The 24470-nt window shown below is 36.4% G+C and overlaps 1 protein-coding gene across 1 annotated transcript in view; it reads right to left on the reverse strand.

Moving 5' to 3' along the window:
* Positions 1-598: 598 nt before the first annotated feature.
* The window catches only part of ARHGEF38 (Rho guanine nucleotide exchange factor 38), a gene marked incomplete at its 3' end in the record, with an annotated part of 153992 nt that continues 130120 nt past the window's right edge, over positions 599-24470 (reverse strand). The window contains exons 8-14 of the mRNA XM_079713238.1: positions 21739-21843; positions 19506-19628; positions 16194-16505; positions 10906-11049; positions 9872-10070; positions 9468-9727; positions 599-784 (exon numbers count right to left, since the gene is read on the reverse strand). Of these exons, the coding sequence (XP_079569364.1) occupies positions 599-784; positions 9468-9727; positions 9872-10070; positions 10906-11049; positions 16194-16505; positions 19506-19628; positions 21739-21843 (1329 nt within the window). The remainder of the gene's footprint in view (positions 785-9467; positions 9728-9871; positions 10071-10905; positions 11050-16193; positions 16506-19505; positions 19629-21738; positions 21844-24470) is intronic.

Raw genomic sequence — 24470 nt, forward strand, 5'->3', positions numbered from 1 at the left:
AAAGAAAATAGAGGGTTCATATCAGACTTCTAGTTGACTGTTAATTAAGTATACAATTTCTATTCTTATGTCTTTTTAGTACACTCCCTGGTTCATGCATATGTGTATATAATCTATACCATATAGTACACATATATGTGTGTAAACCATGTAATGTATATGGTATATATTTGTGTGTATGTATATATGTGCATGTGTGTGCAAAAGAGAGAATATGAAAAACAAAAACATTTAAGGCAAAATATATAATACAGAAAAATAAAATACAGTAAATTGAAAAAACCTTGTCCTTAGATCCAACCTTTCATGACGATAAAGAATACATTTACCCTTTCAGAGGATCACTTTTAAGTAGTTGATAGTTGGAGCTTTGACTGTTTGTTTTGCTATTTGTTTAGTGTTTCCTTCAACATGTATTCTTCATAATACATTTTGAAATAATCTTGTTTGGAAGTACAGTCTTCCTTAAAACCTGGTATGGTATCAGTTCATGTAGTTTGGAGGTTTCTTGATTTCTAGGCCAACATTTTGTAATGTTGGTTTTATGAGGTAGTCAGTCAACAGCTTGCCAGAAAATAAAAGTCAAAGGCTTATTTTCTTAAGCATAAGTCATCTTCCCAAGGTAGTTAGCTGGAACATAACCCTTCTGCCCTTGAACTTCAGCTAACCACCACTCTTTGTTGCCACTTAGGTCACAAAATCTAAGTATATGAACTCTTTGGTATTCCTGAAGGCTGAGTTCATGGTCACTCCGTGCCTGAAAGGCATGAACTGCATAGAAAATCTAGACGCAAGCAAATGACATTATTAGAAGCAGAGCCTAAAAATCTAGACAAACATAATAAAGACTTCCAAGCTTTTAGAAGAAATGCTGAAGTTTTCTTATTTTTCCAAAGTCACTCCCCAACTCCTTTGTTGGATTTATTTTGCTAAAGTATGGCCCAAGATGAAAATAGAGTGAAATTTCCATTCTTATTGTCCTGTTGGGAGGAGTCTAAACTGTTCATTCTTGAAGGCAATTAGGCACTTTCTATTAGATTTTTTAAATGTTAACTCTTTTTGATTCAGTAATAGCTCTAAGAGTCTCTTCTATGACATAGAAACATTGGCACAGATTATTGCATAATAATGTTACTGCAATACCGACTTACTTATAAGGTGAAAAGTGGGAGGGAAGTTGGAATAACACTAAAGGTTCAGCAAAAATTAAATTCTAGATGCTTACATGAAGGAAATTTGTAGTCATAAAAATAGTGTTTTCTGAGACTAATAATACAGGAAAATGCTTATGATAAAGTGCTCAGCCCCCCCCAAAAAGATATAGAATCAGATGTGCAATATGTGTCTAATATTGTTAGATGGTTTTCTTTAAGTAGTAGAATTAGAGGTGATTTTCATTTTTATTTGTTGACTCATCTTATAAACTTTTATAATGACAATGTATTAAATTTATAATTTTAAATTATTTGAGTGACCTAGAGAGACTAATAAAATATATTTCAGTCAAAAGAATTTTTCTTTAACCTCAAAAGAGTACTTCATAATTATTAGATGCATAAGAAGCCTCTAAATAAGTGATTAGTCTCTCCTCCACTAAAGTCATAAGACTGTTAATAAAAATGTTTAGTTATGGTATAAAATTTAGCAATCAACTAACAACATTTATTCATTCATTTATTTAATTAGAAGTTATTAAGTATCTATTAATAACCAGATATTATGTTATCAGAGAACTTATAACCCAGCTAGGAAAAACAAATGCCAATAAAAAGGGACACATGAAAAAACAAAAAACAAAACAAAACAAAAAAAACACCCTACAAATGCAGGTGATATATATATCAGCTAATTGTGAGCTGTGTTTTGGAAGAAGTAACCTTTTACAGGTGACAAAATTGATAAAGGGGTGGATATGTCTTATTCAAAGGTACAGAGATGAATACATGGAAACAGTATATGGGAAAGGCAAGCAGATTAACTTTCTCAGAATTGAAGGTCAATATAAAAAGGAAATTATGAGAAATAAGATGACTCCATTGAGCAGGAAAGAGACTGGGTAATGTGGAGGGGGGACTACAGTTGACCCCTGGACAACACCCAACTGAGTGGGCCCACTTATAAGCAGATTTTTTTCAGTAAATTATTGGAAAAATTTGGGGAGATTTGTAACTACTTGAAAAAACTCACAGACGAACCACATAGTTTAGAAATATCAAAAAAAATTAAGAAAAAGTAAAGTATGTCATGAATGCATAAAATATATATAGATACTAGTCTACCCTTACTTGCATAGGCATAAGATGAGTGATATTTAACATAAAAAGTAATGTGTTCATTTTCTTGCTGTTTTATAACTTTGCTTTCAAAGAATTATATTACTGTTCAATATGCCTCTTCCTCGTAATCGGAGAGACTGCGTATCAGCCTATCATCACAGGTAAGTGGTTTTTGTAAAACTAAACAATGTTTCCAATATTGTACTATGAATATGGCTATAATACTGTATGCCATAAAAATCTGATAATGATTCAGTCATTAATGTATAGACTAGCCTACCATGAAGCAATCATATTGATTACACTAGGCTACCATAAAGCAATCCTATTGCTGCTGCTTTGTTTTCAATGCATGAATCATTATACCTGTAAATAAATATGAATAGCTTTTTCATATTATTTTTTCATTTCTGATGTCTAGTGTTAGCAATACATTTAATATCTACAGTGTTTTGTATCATATAATACAATATTGAAGTTGGTATTAAATGATTCATTTTGTAAATAGATGACATAAACTTATAGTATCAATAAATACAGTACAGTACTGTAAATGTATTCTTTTCCTTATGATTTTCTTAATAACCTTTTTTTCTAGCTTACTTTCTTGTATGTATATATAATACATAAACATACAATATATATGTTAATCAAGAATTTATATTATCAGTAAGGCTTCTGGTCAACAGTAGGCTATTAGTAGTTAGGTTTTGGGGGATTCAAAATTTTTTGTAGATTTTCAGCTGCCCAGGGGGTCAACACACCTCACCCCCGAGTTGTTCAAGGGTCAACTGTATAGGTACAGTGTAAGCTATTCTTTAGATCTTGAACTATTTAGCTTTTGATGGTATTCTGATACCACTGACTTATATATCATCTCATCAACTCTAGCATGAGCTCCACCTCAGACAGAGGAACCACATTTCAACTTTGTTCCGTTGACCACATCTGGTATACAGTAGGAATTCAAATATATGTTGATTTGATTTGAAAGTAAGGCTGAAGGGCTTGGATATCATACAAGAATATTCAAGAGATCATCTTGTGTCATACAAGATACATACAAGACAGATTGGTAGACATGGGTTATTTTGTAATTTTAAAAAGTAAAGAGAAAACAAAAAGGGAGATGCCATAAATTCTTGATCAATGGAGTGGTAGCAATAATGACCACCTTTTATAACTCTCATAACAGTTTATATGTCAAATGTGCTTTATCCTCAACAACCCTGTGAGCTGTGACTTAAAGAAGTAACAAGCTCATAATCATAGAGCTAGTTGGTACTGCTAGGACCATATCTTCTAACTCCAAATCCTGTGCTTGGTCCATTTCTCATAGTACTTTAATAACCAAACTCTTGTTCTAGCAAGGATGTGCAGAGTGTATTCTTGTGGAAAGGGACTGGAATCTCTAATATGTTTTGTTGTTTAGAAAGTGAAGACATTGAATATATCCACAAGAACAGAGTGGAGGATTTGGTTTGCAAAAGCTTTCAGGAATATCATGTATCATAACACAGCTTCTGAAATAATCTTAAGAGCCCACATTAGCAGTTGCTAGCCATCTTTTGCAATTTTTATACATAATGTATATTCTTAATCAGTGCAGCTATAGATTTTTTAGCAGGTCAAATTACCTGCTAATATATGATTCCTAAATATTTGTGGTGATCTTTCAATTTGGCACATATACTCTCAAGGGCAATATAAAATCTTCCACCTAGACCTATTTGGTATGAAATTATGGCAAAGCTTATATTTTAAACGCCCAATATAGATTCTCATAAAATTGTAAACTTAAAGTACAAAATTATATACTTTCAATACTTTAGATGATCATAGTCCAAAATTAATTTAGGATGAGCATTTTTCGGTTTTTATATATGTTTGTGCTTCCACTTAAGATAGATACTCAAAATGGAAGTAAGTCTGCTTTTCAAGAGACGATAGTCGATCACGTTAGACTACAGGCTAGAAGTTTTCAATCTGTTATGGATTTAAGAGCTAAAGGCTTTCTCTCTTTAAAAAAATGTTTTTAATTGTTCTAGGCTGTTGGACTTTCAATGTTATTATGTTTTGGTCCAGACACATTAAAATTTTGTCAGTTTAAGACATAATCATCTAATCCTTTTTTTCCCTTGGCATTTATGAAAATATATTTTATTAGTTGCTTCTTTGCAATCTGTAAAGCTCTGGCGCATTTTATGGACAATATTTTATGACTACAACCCAGTTCTCCACAGCATTTACTCTTTTTAAATAACACTCTTTATTACTGTATTATTGACTCATACCCAATTTATTACCTACTGTTCATAACCACCAGCTCTTTCCTTGTGGTGCCATTGCCAGTTCAGCATTTCCTTATGCTATATTTGTGCATTTAATTATTCTCCCTTAGTGAGCCACATTACCTATCTTCACTGAATTTCATTTTATTGATTTCATCCCAGTTCTCCAATTAGCAACAACAAAAATCATAGTGTATTTTAATCTTTCTTTCCAAAACTAAAAAGCTACAAAACCAGCATTTACAGTATTATATCATATTAGCTCAGGAAGCCAAGATAGTTATATTGCATGAAAAATGCTCTTTCTTCTCTTTTACCCACCAGAAGCAAGCTTTCTTGTTCTTTAATTAACAATTATGAATTGTTATTACACAAGTAATTTTTGTAAAAAACAATTTTAAATAAAGGTAAACACAAAGAAATTTACTAATTTTTATTAATACCGTGTTTTTCTTTTATCCTTTCTCCCTTTTCTTCTTCCTCTTTTCTTTCTATCTACCTACCTACCTAAAGTGGTAATAAACATGTAATTATTGTATATGTAATTTTTGCAACCTGCTTTTTCACTTCAAAATATATTTTAAATCTTTTCATGTCAATAAATAGCTCTCTAAAGCATCATTTAATGACTACTTAAATATGTTACAGCCTGTTGACTTTTGAAGCACTTTAAAAATAATGACACACTAGACATATAGCATTATCATCATAAGCAGTTGAAAAATGTCAAGAGGAGGGACCGGACAATGAATCTAGAATTAGTGCAAAACAACTTTTTTGATGTCAAAAATTATCTTCTCAGTATTATTTATGTGAAAAAAGAAAAGAGTACTGATTCTCACCCATTACTTCCCTCTAAAACTTGGTTTTAGCCATTATTAAACTTGGTCCTCTTCGAGAAGTACCAAAGATGATCACATTAGTCCAACATCCTGCTTGCCAAACAAGGCATCTTACAGACTGTGGTAGGCAGCATTCTAAGGTGGACCCCAAGATTACTACCTCCTGCTGAACTTGTTCTGTATAATCCCCTTTGTGAATATGATAGGATTTCACTCCTGTGATTAGGTTACATTACATGGTAAAGGTAAAGGGATCTTACAGGGGTGCCTAATAAGGTCCCTAATAAGTTGACTTTGAGTTAGATGAACATTATCCTGAGTGGGCCTGACATAATCAGGTGAGTCCTTTAAAAGAGAGTCCAGTCACCTCTGAAGGGAAAGATTTGAAATCAGAGAGATGCTCTCCTGCTGGCCTCGAGCAAGCCAACAACCATGTCGTGAACTGCCTATAGGGACAGCCATGTGGCAAGGATCTGAGCACAGCCTCTGGGTGTTGACAGTGGTCCTTGGTTGATAGCCAGCAAGAAAATGGAGACCTTGTTCCTACTGGAAAAAGGAACTAAGTTTTGCCAACAACCATGAGCTTGGAAGACAACCCTGATTTTCAGAAAGAGGCACGGCCAAGCAAACGTCTAGATTTCAGTTCTCTGAGATTCCAAGCAGAGCACCCAGCTAAGCTGTTGCCTGTACTTCTGACCATGGAAACGGTGAGATAATGAATTTATGTTGTTTTAAGCTACTTAATTTGTGACAATTTGTTATGCAGCATAGAAAACTAATACAGATCATGCCATTATTATTTGATCAGAAGAGACCTGCAATTTGGGTTCGGTTATTTCAACTCAAAGCAAAGGTATAGGGGATCCTATGTGGCCGCAGATCCAAGCTGCATTTTCTAATCCAGCTATATTTGTAATGATGTTTAGATTTATATCCCTGACACCAGGGTCTGTTTTGAATTGGTTCGAAACTCAGAGGAGAAAGAAAACAAATAGCACTTTATGGAGAGATATCATTAATATACTTTCTGTTTTGGACAAAAGAAAATTATCTCATATTTTTTCCTCTCAGCAATGGAAACTTCTAATGGATCTAATTCTCATGATACATATTAATAGGTTTACTCAAAGACAATTACTCTGCAGTAGCAGCTAGTAGGCACTAGATGCAGTTTTAGACTACACAGTTCATGCTGAAAGAGCCTAAGTGAGGTGCTTAATCTAATAGTCCCCGTAAAGCCAAGTAAAAACTAGAACTCAACATCAAGCCAGCTTTAGGTCATCTTCACAAATTTGGGCCTCCAGTGTCTGTCTTAGGTTATTAAGATAACTTAGAAGGTTATCTTAGTAACTTAGAAGTTATTAAAAGTCAGCCAGAGCATTTAATCAAGTATATAGATTTCACTGATAAAAATTCTTTTATTGGTTTGTATTATAACATTATATTGTCTTATAGAAACTCTGAATAAACTAAGAGAGTGAATGAGTAATAGAAAAACAGGGTTTTTGAAACTTCAAGACAGAGAAGTGGTAAGAACACATAGTAATGTATAAATGAGTTTAGAATCAGTAGTGACTGGGAGAAAGTACTTGCAAATTATATATCTGATAAAGAACTCTATGCAGAGTATATAAAGAATTCTTAAAACTGTATAATAAGAAGGGAAATGGCCCAATTTTTAAAATGGGCAAATATTTGAAAAGACCTTTCAGCAAAGAAGATGCAGGAATGGCCAATAAGAACATGAAAGATACTCAATAGCATTAGTCATTAGGGAAATGTAAATCAAAACTACAATGAGACACAACTTCACTTCCATTAAGATGGCTGTGATAAAAAAAAGACAGACAATAAGGCAAGGATGTGGAGAAACTGCAATTCACAATCCTCATACATTGCTGTTGGGTATATACAACGGGGCAGTCACTTTGAAAAACAGCTTAGCAGTTTTTTAAAAACTTAATCTTACCAATAGCAATTCCACTCCTAGGGATCTACTCAAGAAAATGAAATTCACACAAAGACTTGCACACAAATGTTCATAGCAGCATTATTCATAATAGAAATTACCCCAGATGTCCATCAGTTGGTGAATGGATAAACAAAATATGCTATATTCATAGAGTAAAATACCGTTAGGCAATGAAAAGCAACAAAATACATATACATACTACAACACGGATGAATCTCAAAAAACATGCTAAGTGAAGGAAGTTGGCTGTAAAACACCACATACTGTATGATTCCATTAATACAAAAAATACAAAGAAGGCAAATCTATGGAGGAAAAAAGTGATTAAAGATTTCTTGGGGCTAAAAGTGAGAAAGGGGAGGAGCTGCAAATGGGTTCAAAGGATCTTTTAGGGTGAAGGAAATGTTCTAAAGTGGGATTCAGGTAATGGTTGCAAAGCCCTGTTAATATATTAAAAGTCAGTGAATTGTATATTTAAATTGCATAAATTGTATGGTATGTAAATAAGAACTTAATAAAACTATTTTTTAATGTATCAGTCATGAATTGGACAGCAATCAATGTATTGTTGAAAGAAGTTGAATAAAAATATTTTTGAAGAGCAGTATGACAATGTATATCAAGACTATATATCCTTTGACACTCCAATATTTTCAGGAACTTGCACTACAGATATACTCATATATAAGTATAAAAATAGATGAACAAGGATCTGGCCTGAAATATTGTTTGAAATTTTAAAAACCTCAAAATATTCTGAATGTTTATTATTATGGTAATAGTTACATAAATTATGATGTATCCAGATAATGAAATACTATGCAGAATTTTTAAGGAAGAAGGTAGATATTTAGGTACTGTTTTATCTAAGATATATTGTTAACTGAAAAAAATTATGTACCACGTATATGTTCCCACTCGTCTAAGTATAAATTCACTCATGTAAATACAATATCTGAAAAGATATACCTGCATGTTGTCTCTGAAAAGTAGGACTGAGGAGAGAGACCTTTACTATTAATTTACGTATATCCTTCTACTATTTTAACTTTCCACAAAGAACATGTATTAACCTTATTTTTTAAAAAGAAGTTAAAATTAATTAATAAAAAGCCACTAGGGGCTTCGCTGGTGGCACAGTGGTTAAGAATCCGCGTGCCAATGCAGAGGACCTGGAAGATCCCACAAGCCCATGCACCACAACTACTGAGCCTGTGCTCTAGAGCCCATGAGCCACAACTACTGAGTCCATGTGCCATAACTACTGAAGCCCGTGCACCTAGAGCCTGTGCTCTGCAACAAGCCCCCACAATAAGAAGCCTGCACACCACAACGAAGAGTAGCCCCTGCTCGCCACAACTAGAGAAAGCCCACGCGCAGCAACGAAGACCCAATATAGACAAAAAAAAAGTCCACTAAAGAAAAAAAAAGGAACCAGTTAGTTGGTCACCACTTGGGGATTAACATTTCTGAGGTAGCAAAAAGGAACCCTATATTATAGTTAACTTACCATTTTGGGAAAGGGTTATGCCAATAGCCTTTTCACTGGTTAAGTGAAAGAACAGTAGCTTTTAAAAGTTTCAGTATATATCAACAGTATATGTCATTATGCAAGAGATTAAAAATGACTGATTCATAGATAGCACAATGAAGATACTGCTCTCAGAGGAACTATGGTCAATTTTCCACATGCTACTGATGGCGGTGATCTGTTCAGTATTGAGCTGTTTTCCTCTCATGGGGGAAGTATAAAGAGACGATCTTCACTTCACTCTAAGTAGTAACAGCTACTATTTATTCAGTGCCTACTCTGTGCTGGATACTTTACATATAAAATTATCTCTAATATCTAATATCTCTAATATCCACACATCAACTCTGCAAAGTAGGAATTACTGTCCTCTTTTCTTCATTTGAGGAAACAGGCTCAGAGAATTAAATTCCTTGCAAAAAGGTGCACAGAGAGGAAGTGCTAGAGAGAAGTGCTACAGAGGAAGCTGACACTTCCACCAAGTCTCACAGTAAGATAGAGCATCTTTCATGATTCCAACAGCCAAGCGTCTTTACACGAGGTTCAAATTCTTACCTGTTCATCTACCTCTTGAAAACTGTCAACATCAGTACCGTTTGTTTCAGACTTCCCACATGTTCCACTAAGAGATGAGCTGCTATCACTTATGCTACCTTCTGGGGTGCCTGTGACACTGTCACTGGCTGGTCGTGAAGAAACAAAGAGGCTGATGTTATCAAAATCATCATCACAGAATCTGTTCTCGGCGTCCACCTTCTGCACTTTTGCTGGATTGTAGGGTTTTAGAAAGGAGGAATACACATATCCTTTTATAACTGGATAGGAAATAGAAAGAAGAAACATGGTTATTTATAACTCTTTCCAAACAGTTTCATTTAGAGAAGGACACAGAGGCCCCCTGGGAAAATCTCAACTAGAAGAGAGGTGGAAGTTCTTTGCTTCTTATGCAAAAAACTTACTTCCTGTGTCAACAAGCCACCTGCTGGTACTCCCCAACGGATCCTTCTGTTCCATCACAGCCACCAACTCCCCTTCCAGAAGATTGATGTCATATTCTTGTGTAGCATTGCACTTGCGCTTAGCTTGGTAGAGTTCCTCTGTACTGTACGTGGATAGAAGTTTGCAGCGGTGAGTGTCATTCTGACGTGGCACTTCCGGCTGGGAGAAGTAAGGAGAGATTTTTGTTCAGAAAGATGTATAATAAAATCCTCACAGATAAATATTGGTAGATATTTCTTCTCTGGAGATTTTTTAAATGTTGAAGCCATACATTGATTAAGGATTATTTCAATGTTGAGGCAGAGATCAGGTTATTGTGTGAACGTATTTAGCTGAGTTACGCAGGGAAAGATTCTCTAGTTAGCACATGAGGGCAGTGTTGTAGAGAAAAAAGAAAATTCAGCTGAGAATACGAAGGCAGAGGTTCTAATCCTTCTTCGATGTTGAACAATTTTTTAATTCTTTGCCATGCTGTAGGCAATCACTTGTGTATTAAGCACTTGATAAATAATATTTAATTAAGTAAATTGTACACGTGCATGTATTTTTCTGGGAAATAATATCAGTAAATTAGGCAGGAGTCAAGAGGCCTGGTCCCTGTCCCAGCTCTGCCACTAAGTGACTTTGAGAAAGTCACTTCATCTCTGCAAACTGGGATTCCTTATCGAGAAAAATGAAAGGTTCGAACTGTAATGATTTTGCTCTATAAAATTCTGTTCACTCATCCAACAGATATTTATAGAGTGCCTACCTTGTGTCAAGCACCATTTAGGCACTTGTTTTTTACACATCATGTACAAAACAGGTAAAAAATCTATGACCTTATGGAGTTCATAGTATAGAGGCTAGAAATAGACAAGAAATTCTACATATAATAAGTAGGTAAACTATAGGCTATTAGAATGACATAAGTGATATGGAAAATAATATATTATGATTTGATCAAGGCAAAAAAGTGATAGTCATCATTGTTACTGAATGCTACCAAACTCACCAGAATTTGCACAGTCTTCTTCTTTTCAAAACTAAGTTTCCTCTCAATAAATGTAGCACTGTTATCCTTCACAAAATTCAGATTTTGAACCTCTTCTAGTACTCGATTCTGAATTTCAGAGATGCTTGAAGCCAACAGTGGTACCTGTAGGTAGAAATAAGACGTTCCCAGATGAATACTTAACCATATTAGGTATTGAATTTAGTAGATCTGTGATGAACAGTAAAAAATTATACCATATTCCACAGCGAAAAATTAGGCCAACATTAAAACTCCTATATCAAAACCATCTAATTTGTTGTCTCCAGAAACCCCACAAAAATAACAAGGATTTTTTTTTAAGTTCAAGCCTAAATAAAAGGAAACAGAAGAGAAAAAATTACAATAGCAATAAAATTTTGGGAAGAAAGACTCAGTAATTGATGGTAGTAGTCCCCTCCAATGTGGTGGGGTGGTACAGTAAGAAGGAGAAAAAGGCTAAAACAAGAAACATTGGTTAAGATCCTGTGGTGGTTAAAACAAATAAGCAAATTCTTTGATATGTTTCCCATCAAGAGGTGGAGTCAATGTCCCCTTCCCTCAAAATTGGGTGGGACTTTATGATTGTCTCAATGAATAGAATGTTGAAATAAATAGAATAAAGGAAGTGATGCTGTTTGACTTTCAAGATTAGGCTAAAAAAGATCATGCAGTTTCTGCTGGTTTCTCTTGGGACACTCACCTTAGGGAGACTTTAGTTGCTATGGAAGAAGTCCAGCTGCACTGTGTCCACCATATCAGAAGAACATGTTGAAAGATGGAGCGGGGAGTGGTGGGGGTGATGGTGGGATGGGTGGTTGTCTGTGGGGCCCCAGCTATTCCAGTCCCCAGCTGTTTGAGTCTTCTGTCATCTTCCCACCACCAATCTTAGAGGCCTGAGAAAGTCTTTGTGACCACTTCAGCCCCAGCTGTTATTTGACTGAGACACTGAGAATGATTACCTGATCCCAGTGAACCCCAGAACTATGAGAAACAATAGTAAGAAATGACTACTGGTTGTTTCGTACCACCATGTTTGGTGTAATTTGTTATGCAGATATAGACAACTGGAATTGTTTTGAAGCAGTTGTATCCCCAGATTCTTTCTCCATTTCAGTGAATCTTGGTGATTGCTTCTTCCCTACCTTAGCAGAAGATGAAGTTTTCTTTTCTGCAAATGGTAAAACAGAGAGTATCTAGACTGGGGGCATGAGACACAAATAATGGTGGGGAACCCATGTTAGAAAGAGGGTAATTAAGTGAGTGGATATAGACTGGACCCAGAGACCCTGCCAACCAGACCTAGCAGTTGACCATTACCCTTTAGGCAGAAAACTTGAAGGGACATCTCTGGAGACTCTGACCAGCCTAAGAGGAAAGACCTAATGGTGCTATCATCAAGAGTTCCCAAATGAAATTGCAGTCAAATTGCTCTACACAGTAGTGGATGTTTAGGGTTTTCAATGCCTATCTAGGTGCTCAATGCTGCCAATTAGTCCTCAACTCTTTATCAGTGGTGAATGATCAAGTATATCAGACATCTAAGTCATAACTATAACAAGAAAGAAAGAGTCTTATAAAAATAAAGGCAACCTGTTTTCATCTTAAGAAAGTCAAAAAGAACTTTCAAAAATTAAAATCATGGGAACAGAAATAAGAATAAATCAAAAGATGGGTTTGAAGATTAAGTAGGAAGTTTTCTTAGGAAGTAGAGCAAAGCAATAAAGAGATAGAAAATAAGTGGAAAAAGATACAAGATTAGAGGAACAACCCAGGAATTTCAGAAAGAGAGAAAAGAGAAAGGGAAGAGAGAACAATCATCAATGAAATGTTCAAAGTTTCTAGAAGCAGAAGACATAAATTTTCAGGTTGAAAGGATCCCACAAAGCATCTAACATACCAAGGTTCATCATCATTACATTTCAGACTGATGAAGACAATAAGAAAATTCCATAAGCTTTTAGAATGGGATAGGGTGGGGAAAGTGCATACAAAGAATCAAGAACCAAAATGCCCCAGAGTTCTCAACAGAAACAGTGGAATCTAGAAGACAATGGAACAATGGAATGCTTTCAAATTCAGGAAGAACAACTTAAAATTTTACACCCAGTCAAACTATCAATTAAATATGATGATAGTATAAAGACATTTTCTGATATTTGAGGTGTCAAAATATTAACCTCCCAATTTTCCTTTCTTAAGAAACTACTCAAAAATTTGCTCCCCCAAATAAAGGCAGAAAGCAAGAAAGAAGGTCAACATGGGATAAGGAAATGTGAGATCCCACACAGAAGAGAGGTAAAGGGATTCCCCAGAATGATGATGAAGTGTAATCCCAGGATTACAGTTAATTATGAGATAAAAAGGATAACCAGTTCTCTGAGAGATTTCTGCAAGAAGACAATTAATAGAATACATCACACATCTGAATGTCTTAAGAAGTGATCCAGTCAAATTGGCAGATAAAGTTAGGCAAATGAAAATTAAGCTGATAAAAGACAAACACAATTATTAACTTTAAGAAAAACAGAAAAGCTATACGTAAAAGCAAAAGTAATCATAGTGTGGTATTGCTGAACTCTAATCAGCATTAACTTTGTGTGCTGAATATCTTTTGTTTGTTTTTTCAAATTTATTCTTTTTCCATTTCCATCCTGCTCTGTGCTCTGGAAGGCTGACCAGTATAGAGTGTATCAACAGCTTCCTTGCACTCTGGTTTCCAGATGGGTTCTTGCAATGAGAAGCACCCATAGGAAATCAGAATAAGGGAGGAAAGTGAGATAAGGAAATTTATTTCCCAATAAATTTCTTTAGTATTTATTGCTTTCTGTAGTGTTGACTGATAGTCACAGATCCTGTCAGGTAAACCTTTCCACTTAGCTCTCTCTACACATTCCTATAGCTACTCCTTCCCCTTGTCCCTTTGAAGACTGGGTGTTTTAAGGCTCCTTCTTTTATTTTACTGTATATAATCTTTTAAGTTACACTTCAACTTTAAAAGTTTAAAAATAGGGGACTGATAAGAGAAATGCAAATCAAAACCACATGAGATATCACTTCATACCCACTAAGATAGCCATAATAAAAAAAGACAGATGTGAGGAAATTGGAACCCTCAATCATTGCTGTTGAGAATGTAAAATAGTGCAGCCACTTTGAAAAACAGACTGGCAGTTATTCAAAAGGTTAACATAGAGTTACCATATGATCCAGCAATTCCACTCCTAGGTATATACCCAAGAGAAATGGAAACATACATCCACTAAGAACTTGAATGTTCATAGCAGCATTGTTCATAATAGCCAGAAAGTGGAAATAACCTAAATGTTCATCAACTGATGAATGGACAGATAAAATGTGACATATCCATACAATGTAATATTACTTGGCAATAAAAGGAATTAAGTTCTGAAACACAGTGCAACATGGATGGAACTTGAAAACATTATGCTAAGTGAAAGAAGACACAAAGAACCACATGTTGTATAATTCTATTTATGCCACATGTCCAGAATAAGCATATATGTAGAGACAGAAAGTAGATTGATGGTTGTCTGGGACTAGGGAGGTTAGGGGGAAATGTGGAGTCACTGCTAATGGTACAGAGTTTCTTTTGGGGGTGATGACAATATTCTAAAAATTGATTGTGGTGATGGGTTTCACAACTCTTACGAATATACAAAAAACATTGAGTTGTACATTTTAAATGGGTGGAGTGTACAGTATGTGAATTATATCTCAACAAAGTTGTTACCAAAAAAATAGGAGGCTGATTACACACTATTGTACAACTATGTAGTGGACTAATATATAGCTGTAAAAGAAATGAGGAAGCTCTCTATGTACTGACATGGATGTCAAAAGCAAGTTGCAGAATGTACTATAGTTTGCTAGTTTGTGTAGGAAATAAAAATATATATTTGTATTTACTTTTAATGGCACAAAGAAACTCTAAGTATATAAAAATGAACTAATATCAGTAGGGGTGAGAGCAGGAGTTGGAGTGGTTTGTACACAGAATGAGTATGGGACTGCTTACTTATTTTTATATAGTTCTTCCTTTTGAGCCAAGTAAATGTAGCACCTCTTTATTCAACTTAATTTAATTCAGAGGATAAAAGTTAATTAAATATACAATAAAAAGTAAAGTAGGGACAATTAATTTTCCTCCAAATGTCCATTAAATATCACACGAGCTGAATGATAAGTAATACACTTGAAATGAAATGAAGTAATACACTTGAAACGAAGCTGATTTTTAAAAAATTGATATTAGGTTGTAAATATCTTTTTTCCTCTTCAGAAAAAAATTATAAGGACTTCCCTGGTGGTCCAGTGTAAAGAATCCGCCTTACAATGCAGGGGATGCGGGTTCAATCCCTGGCCAGGGAACTAAGATCCCACATGCCGCAGGGCAACTAAGCCCGCGCGCCACAACTACTGAGCTCTGTGTGCTTCAGCGAGAGAGCCCACGTGCTGCAAACTACAGAGCCCACGTGCCACAACTACAGAAGAGAAAACATGCATGCCACAGCTAGAGAGAAGCTCGCGCACCACAACAAAGAGCCCGCGTGCTGCAGCAAAAGATCCTGCATGCCTCACCGAAGATCCTGTGTGCTGCAACTAAGACCCAAGGCAGCCAATAAATAAATAAATAAATAAATAAATAAATAATAAATCTTAAAAAAAAAGTTCTAAAATCATATCCTAATGGAAAGCTAAGATATATACATATATTTATACATATATATATATATTTTTTTTTTTCCCATACACAAATCAGGCTTCTCTTCTTTGGAGGAAAACAAAAGCAAAACAAAGACTGGTTTGACTGATATCCTATTTCTGTCATTACGCTGAGATGGCCTTATTTTTGGATCCATGTCTCAGTCATGGTTAACATTTAAAAATGGTTGAATGGGAAGAGAATACAAAATATAAGTTGATAAGCTTCAAAATAGCATCAGGCAGATGGAGCTACATTGGTTCCATCAATGAGGGGAGCAAAGCTGAAAGATGTTTGGTGTTTGAAAAGGAATTTCCAAAAAGAGCTCCAAGGGTATAAGTCACAGCAAACCAGCACTAGGAAAATTGATTTTACCTTCCTGTGCAGAAGAGGGATAAGGAGCAGAACACCCTCTGGCTTCAGCTAAAATAGAAGCCACACACATACACTACACTCAGGTATGCTATGAGCAGGCTGCTGTGCATGCTGTGCTTTCTGACAGATTCCGTAGGCCAAGGTAGCCAAGTGCTGGTGCTGTGCTTACCGGCACCACCGTGGAATAAACCCTCTGGACCATGAGCATCAGGTCCCTGAGGAGGGTGATGAAACTGCACAGGCAGTTCAACAGAATCTTCTGCGTGGCCCGGTTGAACACCTGGAGCTCTTCCACAAGCTGGGCATTGAGGGCCTCATATTCCCTTTTGGCCAAGTCTGACTCATCCGCCGCCACCCGCTGCAGGTAGCTGTTGTAGTCCAGCAGTTTGTCATAGCGTTTCTGGATTAGCTTCTGGGGCCCTGGGAATAGGGATAGCAGGGCTGACAGGGGCGTCAGGACAAGCTTCTGTAAATGAGCTGCCTGCCAAAAGAGCAAAACAATCCCATTACAGAAGGAGGAACACCTAATACCACGTCTGGAGTTGTTATCAATAAGCTTACTTCCTCCCTGCAGGAACACAAAGGAAGGCAGGAAAGTATCTAGACAAGTTGAAAAAGCATGGGATCATTTTTTTGTCTAGCTAAACCTGTTCAAGGACTTAAAACGGCAACTCTAGACTCTAACATTGAACCTGAAGAGTGAACAGGAAGAAGAATACAAAAGTTGAAACCTGCACACCCAAACTATGCTCCACCCTTCTCTCTACAGCCATTGGTTTTGTCAGTGAGGTCACCTCCCTCAACACTTTCCCCTTCCCCTTCTTTCTAATCCCAGAGCCAACTGGAGCTTCTCCAGAACATGGGCTAGGGGGTAATCTCCACCTTTGACTACCAAGACTGCATAAGTTATTCACATATCATTCCCTTCCTTTGCTAGTAATAAAAGGAAGACAATTGGCCTTAGGAGAGGCTGTTTCTCATTCCTCCCACATTACCCCAATTCCCTGGCTACCCTGGTGGCTGATTTTGGTAGTGGAATCCTATCCCCTATACGGATAGTACCCCTTATTACAGGTATTTTGTTCCCGTTATAGAAATGACCAGAGAGTTATTGCTTCCTCTTTAAATACTTTGAAGGATTAAGCTGATGCTGATTCTGTGTCCTAAATTGTTATATTTTTAGGTCTGAGTCATTGAAAATGAACATTGTATTAAGCCTAACTCCATGCCAGCAACTGAGCACCCTAGATTTAATTTCTTCTATTTCTCTTTCCTCCCCTCTATTCTGAAGTACACTAGTATCCTATGTTTGCTGACTGCCCAAATTTATCACATATGCTTGAGTGTCATGATTATGTTGTGCCAATTTGGAAGTAGTTTTCTCTTTTGTACCCTGAAAGATGTTCTAGGGAATCAGCATCTGAGCAGCAGCTTGTATTAATTAAGTGACCTCTAGTAACTTTGTCTGAACTCATGGGAAATCTAGAAGAGGAGGGAGACCAATCTCTTACTGGCACCAGCAATAGCCAACACAGATTAAATTTGATGTCTAGCTTATAAAATAATCATTATATACCTGCAGACTATTTAATGAGTCCCTCAACTAAGCAAAGAATCTGTTTACTGTTCTGGGATAAATTACTGTGTTTGGTACATACCTGAATTCCACAGGTAATCTAATTACAAAATTACAATATAATTACAATATATAAGTCCTATGACCCACAGACATGAACCAGTTCATCTGTACCTGGGAATTATGGTTGGAACAAATAAGAATCAGATTTTATTCTAATATTCTGTGCTATACAAAATGTGTAGATAGGTACCTCTCATGATTAGATAAAAACAATTGTTCTGCCTTTAGATAGATTGGAGCTCTTAATATTTGATTTTTAAAAAGAGTTCAGGGGCTTCCCTGGTGGCGCAGTGGTTGAGAGTCCGCCTGCCAATGCAGGGAACACGGGTTCGTGTCCCGGTCCGGGAAGATCCCACATGCCGTGGAGCGGCTGGGCCCATGAGCCATGGCCGATGAGCCTGTGCGTCCGGAGCCTGTGCTCCGCAACGGGAGAGGCCACAACAGTGAGAGGGCCGCGTACCGCAAAAAAAAAAAAAAAGAGTTCAATATACCTTACCATAAAAAGGTACTTTTATATTGAGCTTTCTGATAATTATTTTAATTTAGCATAGTTTATCGTCCTGTGGTTTTATGCAAGGTATGAAAGGACACCTTCTTTTTCATTCTGTCAAGTTCTGGGGCATGCTTGATGAAGGAGAAGTTATATACCATGCTCTTCATGGTGTTCAATAAATAGCTATTACCTTAACTAATGTCAGAATTAAGCTAGAGAGCAAATGCTTAAGGACTTTTCTAAAATGTGCTTACTGTAATTAAGCCCAGAAAACATATAAAGAACTAGGCACACTTCTTCTATTTAACATGTTGTAAAAACGGACTTTCTCCTTTCTCTCTCTCTCCCTCTCTCTCTCTCTCCCTTCCTCCCTCTCATCCATCTAATCTACCATGTTAGTTCAGATGTAATCGTGACTTTCCATTCCCCAGTGCCAGGAAAGCTAGATGCTTCTGGGTATTTTTCTACTGGAGTGGGCACTGTCGCAGTATCCCTTCCCAGGATTTGGAAATATGAGATGGGGGACGTTACTGGGATTTAGAGCCTGGTAGGAAAGCTAAACATCCTCCAACACAAGGGTCACTCAGTGAAGATTTGTCTGACCCCAAATGCCAATAATACCATTACAAAAATGCCAGTTTTAAGGATCTTCAAGATGATGGAGTCTATTATATCTTTTATATAATCCTTGAAATACTACTATGAAATAATAATACCTATGGAACACAAGATACTAAATTTAAATTAGTATTACTCAGACTGGTTTGCCACCCAAATACTTTCTTGGCTCAAGCATGTTTTTAATGATTCCCAATCTATGTTTTATGATTCTGTATATTTTACAGAACTCTTAGAAAACAAATATTTTACCACAGAACAGAAGATATATGACTCAAATAAAGCACTTTCTGAAGAGGAAGGCCTTACTTTCCAGTGAATAATATGTTAATAAAAGTCACATCCTCAGAAAGTATCTTTGCTCCTCATGTAAAAACTCTAGGCGTTTCCAGAGACTCCTCTAAGAAATTCACATCTTTCTAACTTAATAAATCCCTGATACACCATATGCAGACTTAAACTAAATATTGATTTTAAAAGCTACACAGACACTGACTACCCTAGAAACACAGTCTGGAGCCCTCTTAAATTTTGATTATAGTAAAAGCCTCACTAATCCACTTCAAAATATTTAGTGATTAAAAAATCTCCTGTTTAAATCTACTAATTTTAACATTAGTATTTGCTTTAGTGCATGTTTTATTTTTAACTCCAAAAAAGTAAATGAAAAGCAGCTTTTCTCTTAACCCTACTATTTCATTTGCATTCATCTGCGGGTATAAATAACTTACAAAGTCATCAGAGGGATTTGGGGCATTACTTGGAGCCTCTGAATAGCCCCTCTTGTCCTCATCTTTGTTGTGTGAAATCTCTTGGAGCTCCATTACACTCTGCAGAGCTAAAGGCATGGCATCCTGAAACCCAAGAACAAAGTTACCAAAAGGGCAAAGTTCTGAAGTCAGTACAATTAAATGTATCCCCAAAGTGCACTTCATCAACATAACTATTATCACTGAGAGAAAAAGAAAAAAAGGAAGGAAAACATTTTATGAACACTTTGTACAATCAGGTTACCTATAACAATCTATTTCCTTACTTTTCTCCCCTGTCACTTTCTCATACTGCTCCGTAGGTATGAAACCCTCTTTTTTTTGTTTTTTTTAACATCTTTTTTGGAGTATACTTGCTTTACAATGGTGTGTTATTTTCTGCTGTATAACAAAGTGAATCAGCTATATGTATACATATATCCCCATATCCCCTCCCTCTTGCGTCTCCTTCCCACCCTCCCTATCCCACCCCTCTAGGTGGTCACAAAACACAGAGCTGATCTCCCTGTGCGATGCAGCTGCTTCCCACTTGCTATCTATTTTACATTTGGTAGTGCATATATGTCAATGATACCCTTTTACTTCGTCCCAGCTTACCCTTCCCCCTCCCCGTGTCCTCAAGTCTATTCTCTACATCTGCATCTTTATCCCTGTCCTGTCCCTTGACACCCTCTTTTATTAAGTGAAGTCCATCTTAAATTCCCTCTTTGGCCATTCTTCATCATTCAATTCTTACAGATCTCTTATTTTAAAAATCACTCTTCTTTGTTTTATGTCTTTAGTTTTCCTTAGTGAATTTAATCTTCTCCTTAAGAGAACATGCTCGTACTTTTTCTGAATCAATTAGTGGAAACGGAAGACTTTTCTGTAGATATTCCCAAGAGGCACTGACTCCTTGAAAAGTATATCAAGGACAGGGTTCTCACTGCCCTCTGGATGTTATACCTATGTTTTTGTTTTCCTTTCACAGAAGGCAGTGCTTTAGGAAGAGATTAGCAAACCTGACTTCAAAATCAGGCTTTGCATCAGTTAATGAATAAGAAAAGAATGTGGCTTGTTGGTTATGTGACATAGAACCTTGTCTCCAAATCACTATGCCTGTCAACTTAATCTTCTGTTGGTGTGATAGTCTATCAAAGAATGCAAACATCTTCCAAAACAGACATCCAAGAGAAAAACTGGAAAATAGAAAGGAACAATTTATTAACTAACTTACATGTAATTCTACTAACTTTCTATGTCTCATAGTCATGATGTTGTTAAGGACACTATGTCCCCTTTATGAGATCCATCAGAAGAAACTCCTGGTCTTTCTACTGAATATAATTATACTGTACTCCAGCTGGTTTGTCTAAGTCAGTGATTCTCAACAAGGGCAGGAAAACCTAGGGGACTGGAAATTTGTGGAGGTGTTTTTGTCTTCTACTCTGATTGTGTGGAGATATTTGCATACTGTGTTCATTATATTTTGTTAGAACATGTTTTCCTTGATATTGATTTTCTTTTATGTATAGCTACCTACCTAAGGTTAAATTATCTATGAATTTCATTCAGAACTGTAAAGGGGGCATTACAAAACACTGGTTATAAAATAAATAGAGGTGTTTTGTTTGTCTTAGAATTGTGTGATCATATACCCCTTTTTGGGTTGGCTGCTAGGTAGCCTACAGCTAAATTTAAGATGCACATGCAGGTTTTTGTGGGTTTTACAGCATTTATATTATGCACTTTTAACTTTTTAACTCCTCTAATTTTATGTTATGTCTCCTGTTGATTTTCTTTTTTCCTTCAGTGTTACTCTTAAATTTGCAAATATGTGTTTCAGGTACTGGAAAAAGATATGTTAGTATAATCAAACAAATCACATTTCTGCCTTGTCTGCCATTTTGTGTTAATTAACTCATCTCTTTTATAGAGAAAACATGCTGATGGTCCAGCCCTACGTGGCAATCATATGAACAAATGTCCCACCATATGGCAATTTGGATTGGGGGAAGGATGGAAGAGGTAAGGGAACAAAGAGCAAAACCCAAGTCTTTAGATTGGATTCCTTCACCAGCAGCTTGCAGCCTCCCAAATTTGATACAATAAGCGTCATCATATAAATGATGAACAGTCACATTTACTCTTCACAGTAACCAGAGACATCAAGACCTTTCTGTGGAAACATTGAAAACAGTTGTGTCTTACCCACCTGTACATGTTGAAGACAGAATGAAATGTTCTTCACACAGTGCCTCACAGTTTTTTCTAAAGATCTAAATAGTTTTTCTTCTCTATTAAAGGTATTGTCTTTCACCTAAAATATATATGAAATTATTTATTTTTATAACTCAAAGGAATCTGGTATTTAAAAAAATCAGAAAGTGTATTGGCCCAGCACATTACAAAAAACTCCTTGTTGAGATGAAAACTTTTCATGATACGCTCATTTTTTAAAACATCTTTATTGGAGTATAATTTCTTTACAATGGTGTGTTAAGTTTCTGCTTTATAACAAAGTGAATCAGCTATACATATACATATATCCCCATATACCCTCCCTCTTGCGTCTCCCTCCCTCCCTCCCTTATCCCACCCCTCTAGGTGGTCACAAAACACCGAGCTGATCTCCCTGTGCTATGCAGCTGCTTCCCACTAGCTATCTATTTTACATTTGGTAGTGTATATATGTCCATGCCACTCTCTTTCTTCAACCCAGCTTCCCCTTCCCCCTCCCCGTGTCCTCAAGTTCATTCTCTACGTCTTACGCTGACTGTCTTAATACAGAACTTTTGTGTCCAGCACATGGCACAACTGATGTTCAAATAGTGTAACAAAACCGCATTGTGCCACTTAATTTGCTGTTCCGTTTTCACATTGCTTCACTTAGGTCACGGTAACTGTGGGATGTAAAACTTTTCTCTGCAGTTTTTAATAGCATGTATTATGTGTGTACTCAAATGACACTGCATTTGTGGCTCTATAAAATAATTAATAAAATTAAAATGAAAAATTAAAATAAAAATTTGATCTATTGATTAGAATTTATTGTTTTGCTGATATGACTCATCCCAATTTATTTCAGAGTGGTTATTTAGAAAATATTCTTAGGGTCTTGGCTAAAGAAATATGATAATTCTTTATCAACTCAAATTTGAAAGATGATGAAAAATCTTAACAAAAACCATTCTTCTGTTAGGAAAACTGCAGTTAAGATAGTGATCACATGCGTTCAGTTATTTTTTTGTTATCTTACATGTATACCTACTAGCATTCAGAATAATATGCTTTTTTATATGCTTGTGGCAATTTCTAGGAAGACACATTATTCTATCAATGATGAGAAGTATTTCTTGGTGTTCAAAAAGGCTACAAAATATCAGAACCAGCTTTGTGTTGGCAAAATCTGTGTGAACACACACCTATTTTGTGGAATATGTTGTGTATTCTTCAGTTTGGTACTGGCTAATCACCGTAGCTGTTCTCAGTTCCTACATTTGTTAATTTAAGGTGGTTGATCTTAGAACTGAATGCATAGAAAATAGTGACATTTTATTTTAGTAGTTTAAAACCCCTTAATATTATTTATCTAGAAAGCTTTTCATTAAATAGGCAGCATAGTTCTTTGTAATCCACACAAAATTCATCACCCTCTGCCTTAGCATCTCTATGCTCTGACCCAGTTTGAGGCATATAACAATATGCTGGGCAGAGTTTTTAAAAAGCAGTTTTCAATGACCAGCTATTTTACTTTGTATATCTTGGCCGAGACCTACATGATGCTAAAGTAAGAGGTTCAAAGATCACACGATGGAAAATACTGCCTAGTTCTACTTCTTTATTGCCAAGCCTTCTCTTGTTGCTTTATTTTGCTGGAATATGCTGCTGTCCCTTTTCTGCCCTGCAAAATCCTGTTTATTATTTTTTTTTAAGGACTTGCTCAACTGTCACCCCTGCTGCAAATCCTCCCTCTAGTTCCTATTCTTTCCACCCCATAAAATTAATTGTACCCTCCTATGTTCTCTTACAACACTAATGATTTAAGTAATTTTCTCCACTGATGGATTAAAAACATTGGAGATGAAGTATTTTTTCTTAATATAATAATCACTAACATTTGTTAAACACTAGCTATGTCCTGGACACTTGTGCTAAAACCTGTCTTCCATTTTCTCATTTTAATTCTTATACAGGGGCTTCCCTGGTGGCGCAGTGGTTGAGAGTCCGCCTGCCGATGCAGGGGACACAGGTTCATGCCCCCGGTCCGGGAGGATCCCACATGCTGCGGAGTGGCTGGGCCCGTGGGCCATGGCCGCTGAGCCTGCGTGTCCAGAGCCTGTGCTCCGCAATGGGAGAGGCCACAACAGTGAGAGGCCCATGTACTGCAAAAAAAAAAAATTCTTATACAACCCTATGGGTTAGATGCTATGATAAATCCCATTTTAGAGATAAAGAAACAGAAGTTTCAGGAGGTGTGGAAGAGATTGTGAACATTCCTGCTATTGACCTTCTACCAGTGGTACCTGCACCTCTAGTTTAAGATGGACACGGCTGCTCTGCTAGAGACAACCCTTTCCAGACTCCCTTGCAGCTGGCTCTGCCTTTGTAACTGGGTTTGGGCAAATAAGTTGTGAGTGAAAGTGATATGTTTCATTTCTGAATCTTGGCCTTAGAACATTTCCCTTGGGACTTTGAATGAAGACATGGCAGTGACCCAGCTTCAGTGAGGCAGATGAAGACCATATGTTTAGGGGACATCGCAGTGCAAAACTGGGGCAAACTGGGTTCTTGAAAGATCTTGTACAGCACAGCCCATCTGCACTATTTTAAGAGAGAGAAATAAATGACTATCTGACTTAAGCTGCTATGTTTTGGAATCTCTTTGTGACAGAAGCATGGCCTTTATCTAACTAATATAGAAAGTTAAAGAAACTTACCCATGTT

Source organism: Hyperoodon ampullatus (genome assembly GCF_949752795.1).
Source record: "Hyperoodon ampullatus genome assembly, chromosome: 1".
NCBI lineage: Eukaryota > Metazoa > Chordata > Mammalia > Artiodactyla > Ziphiidae > Hyperoodon > Hyperoodon ampullatus.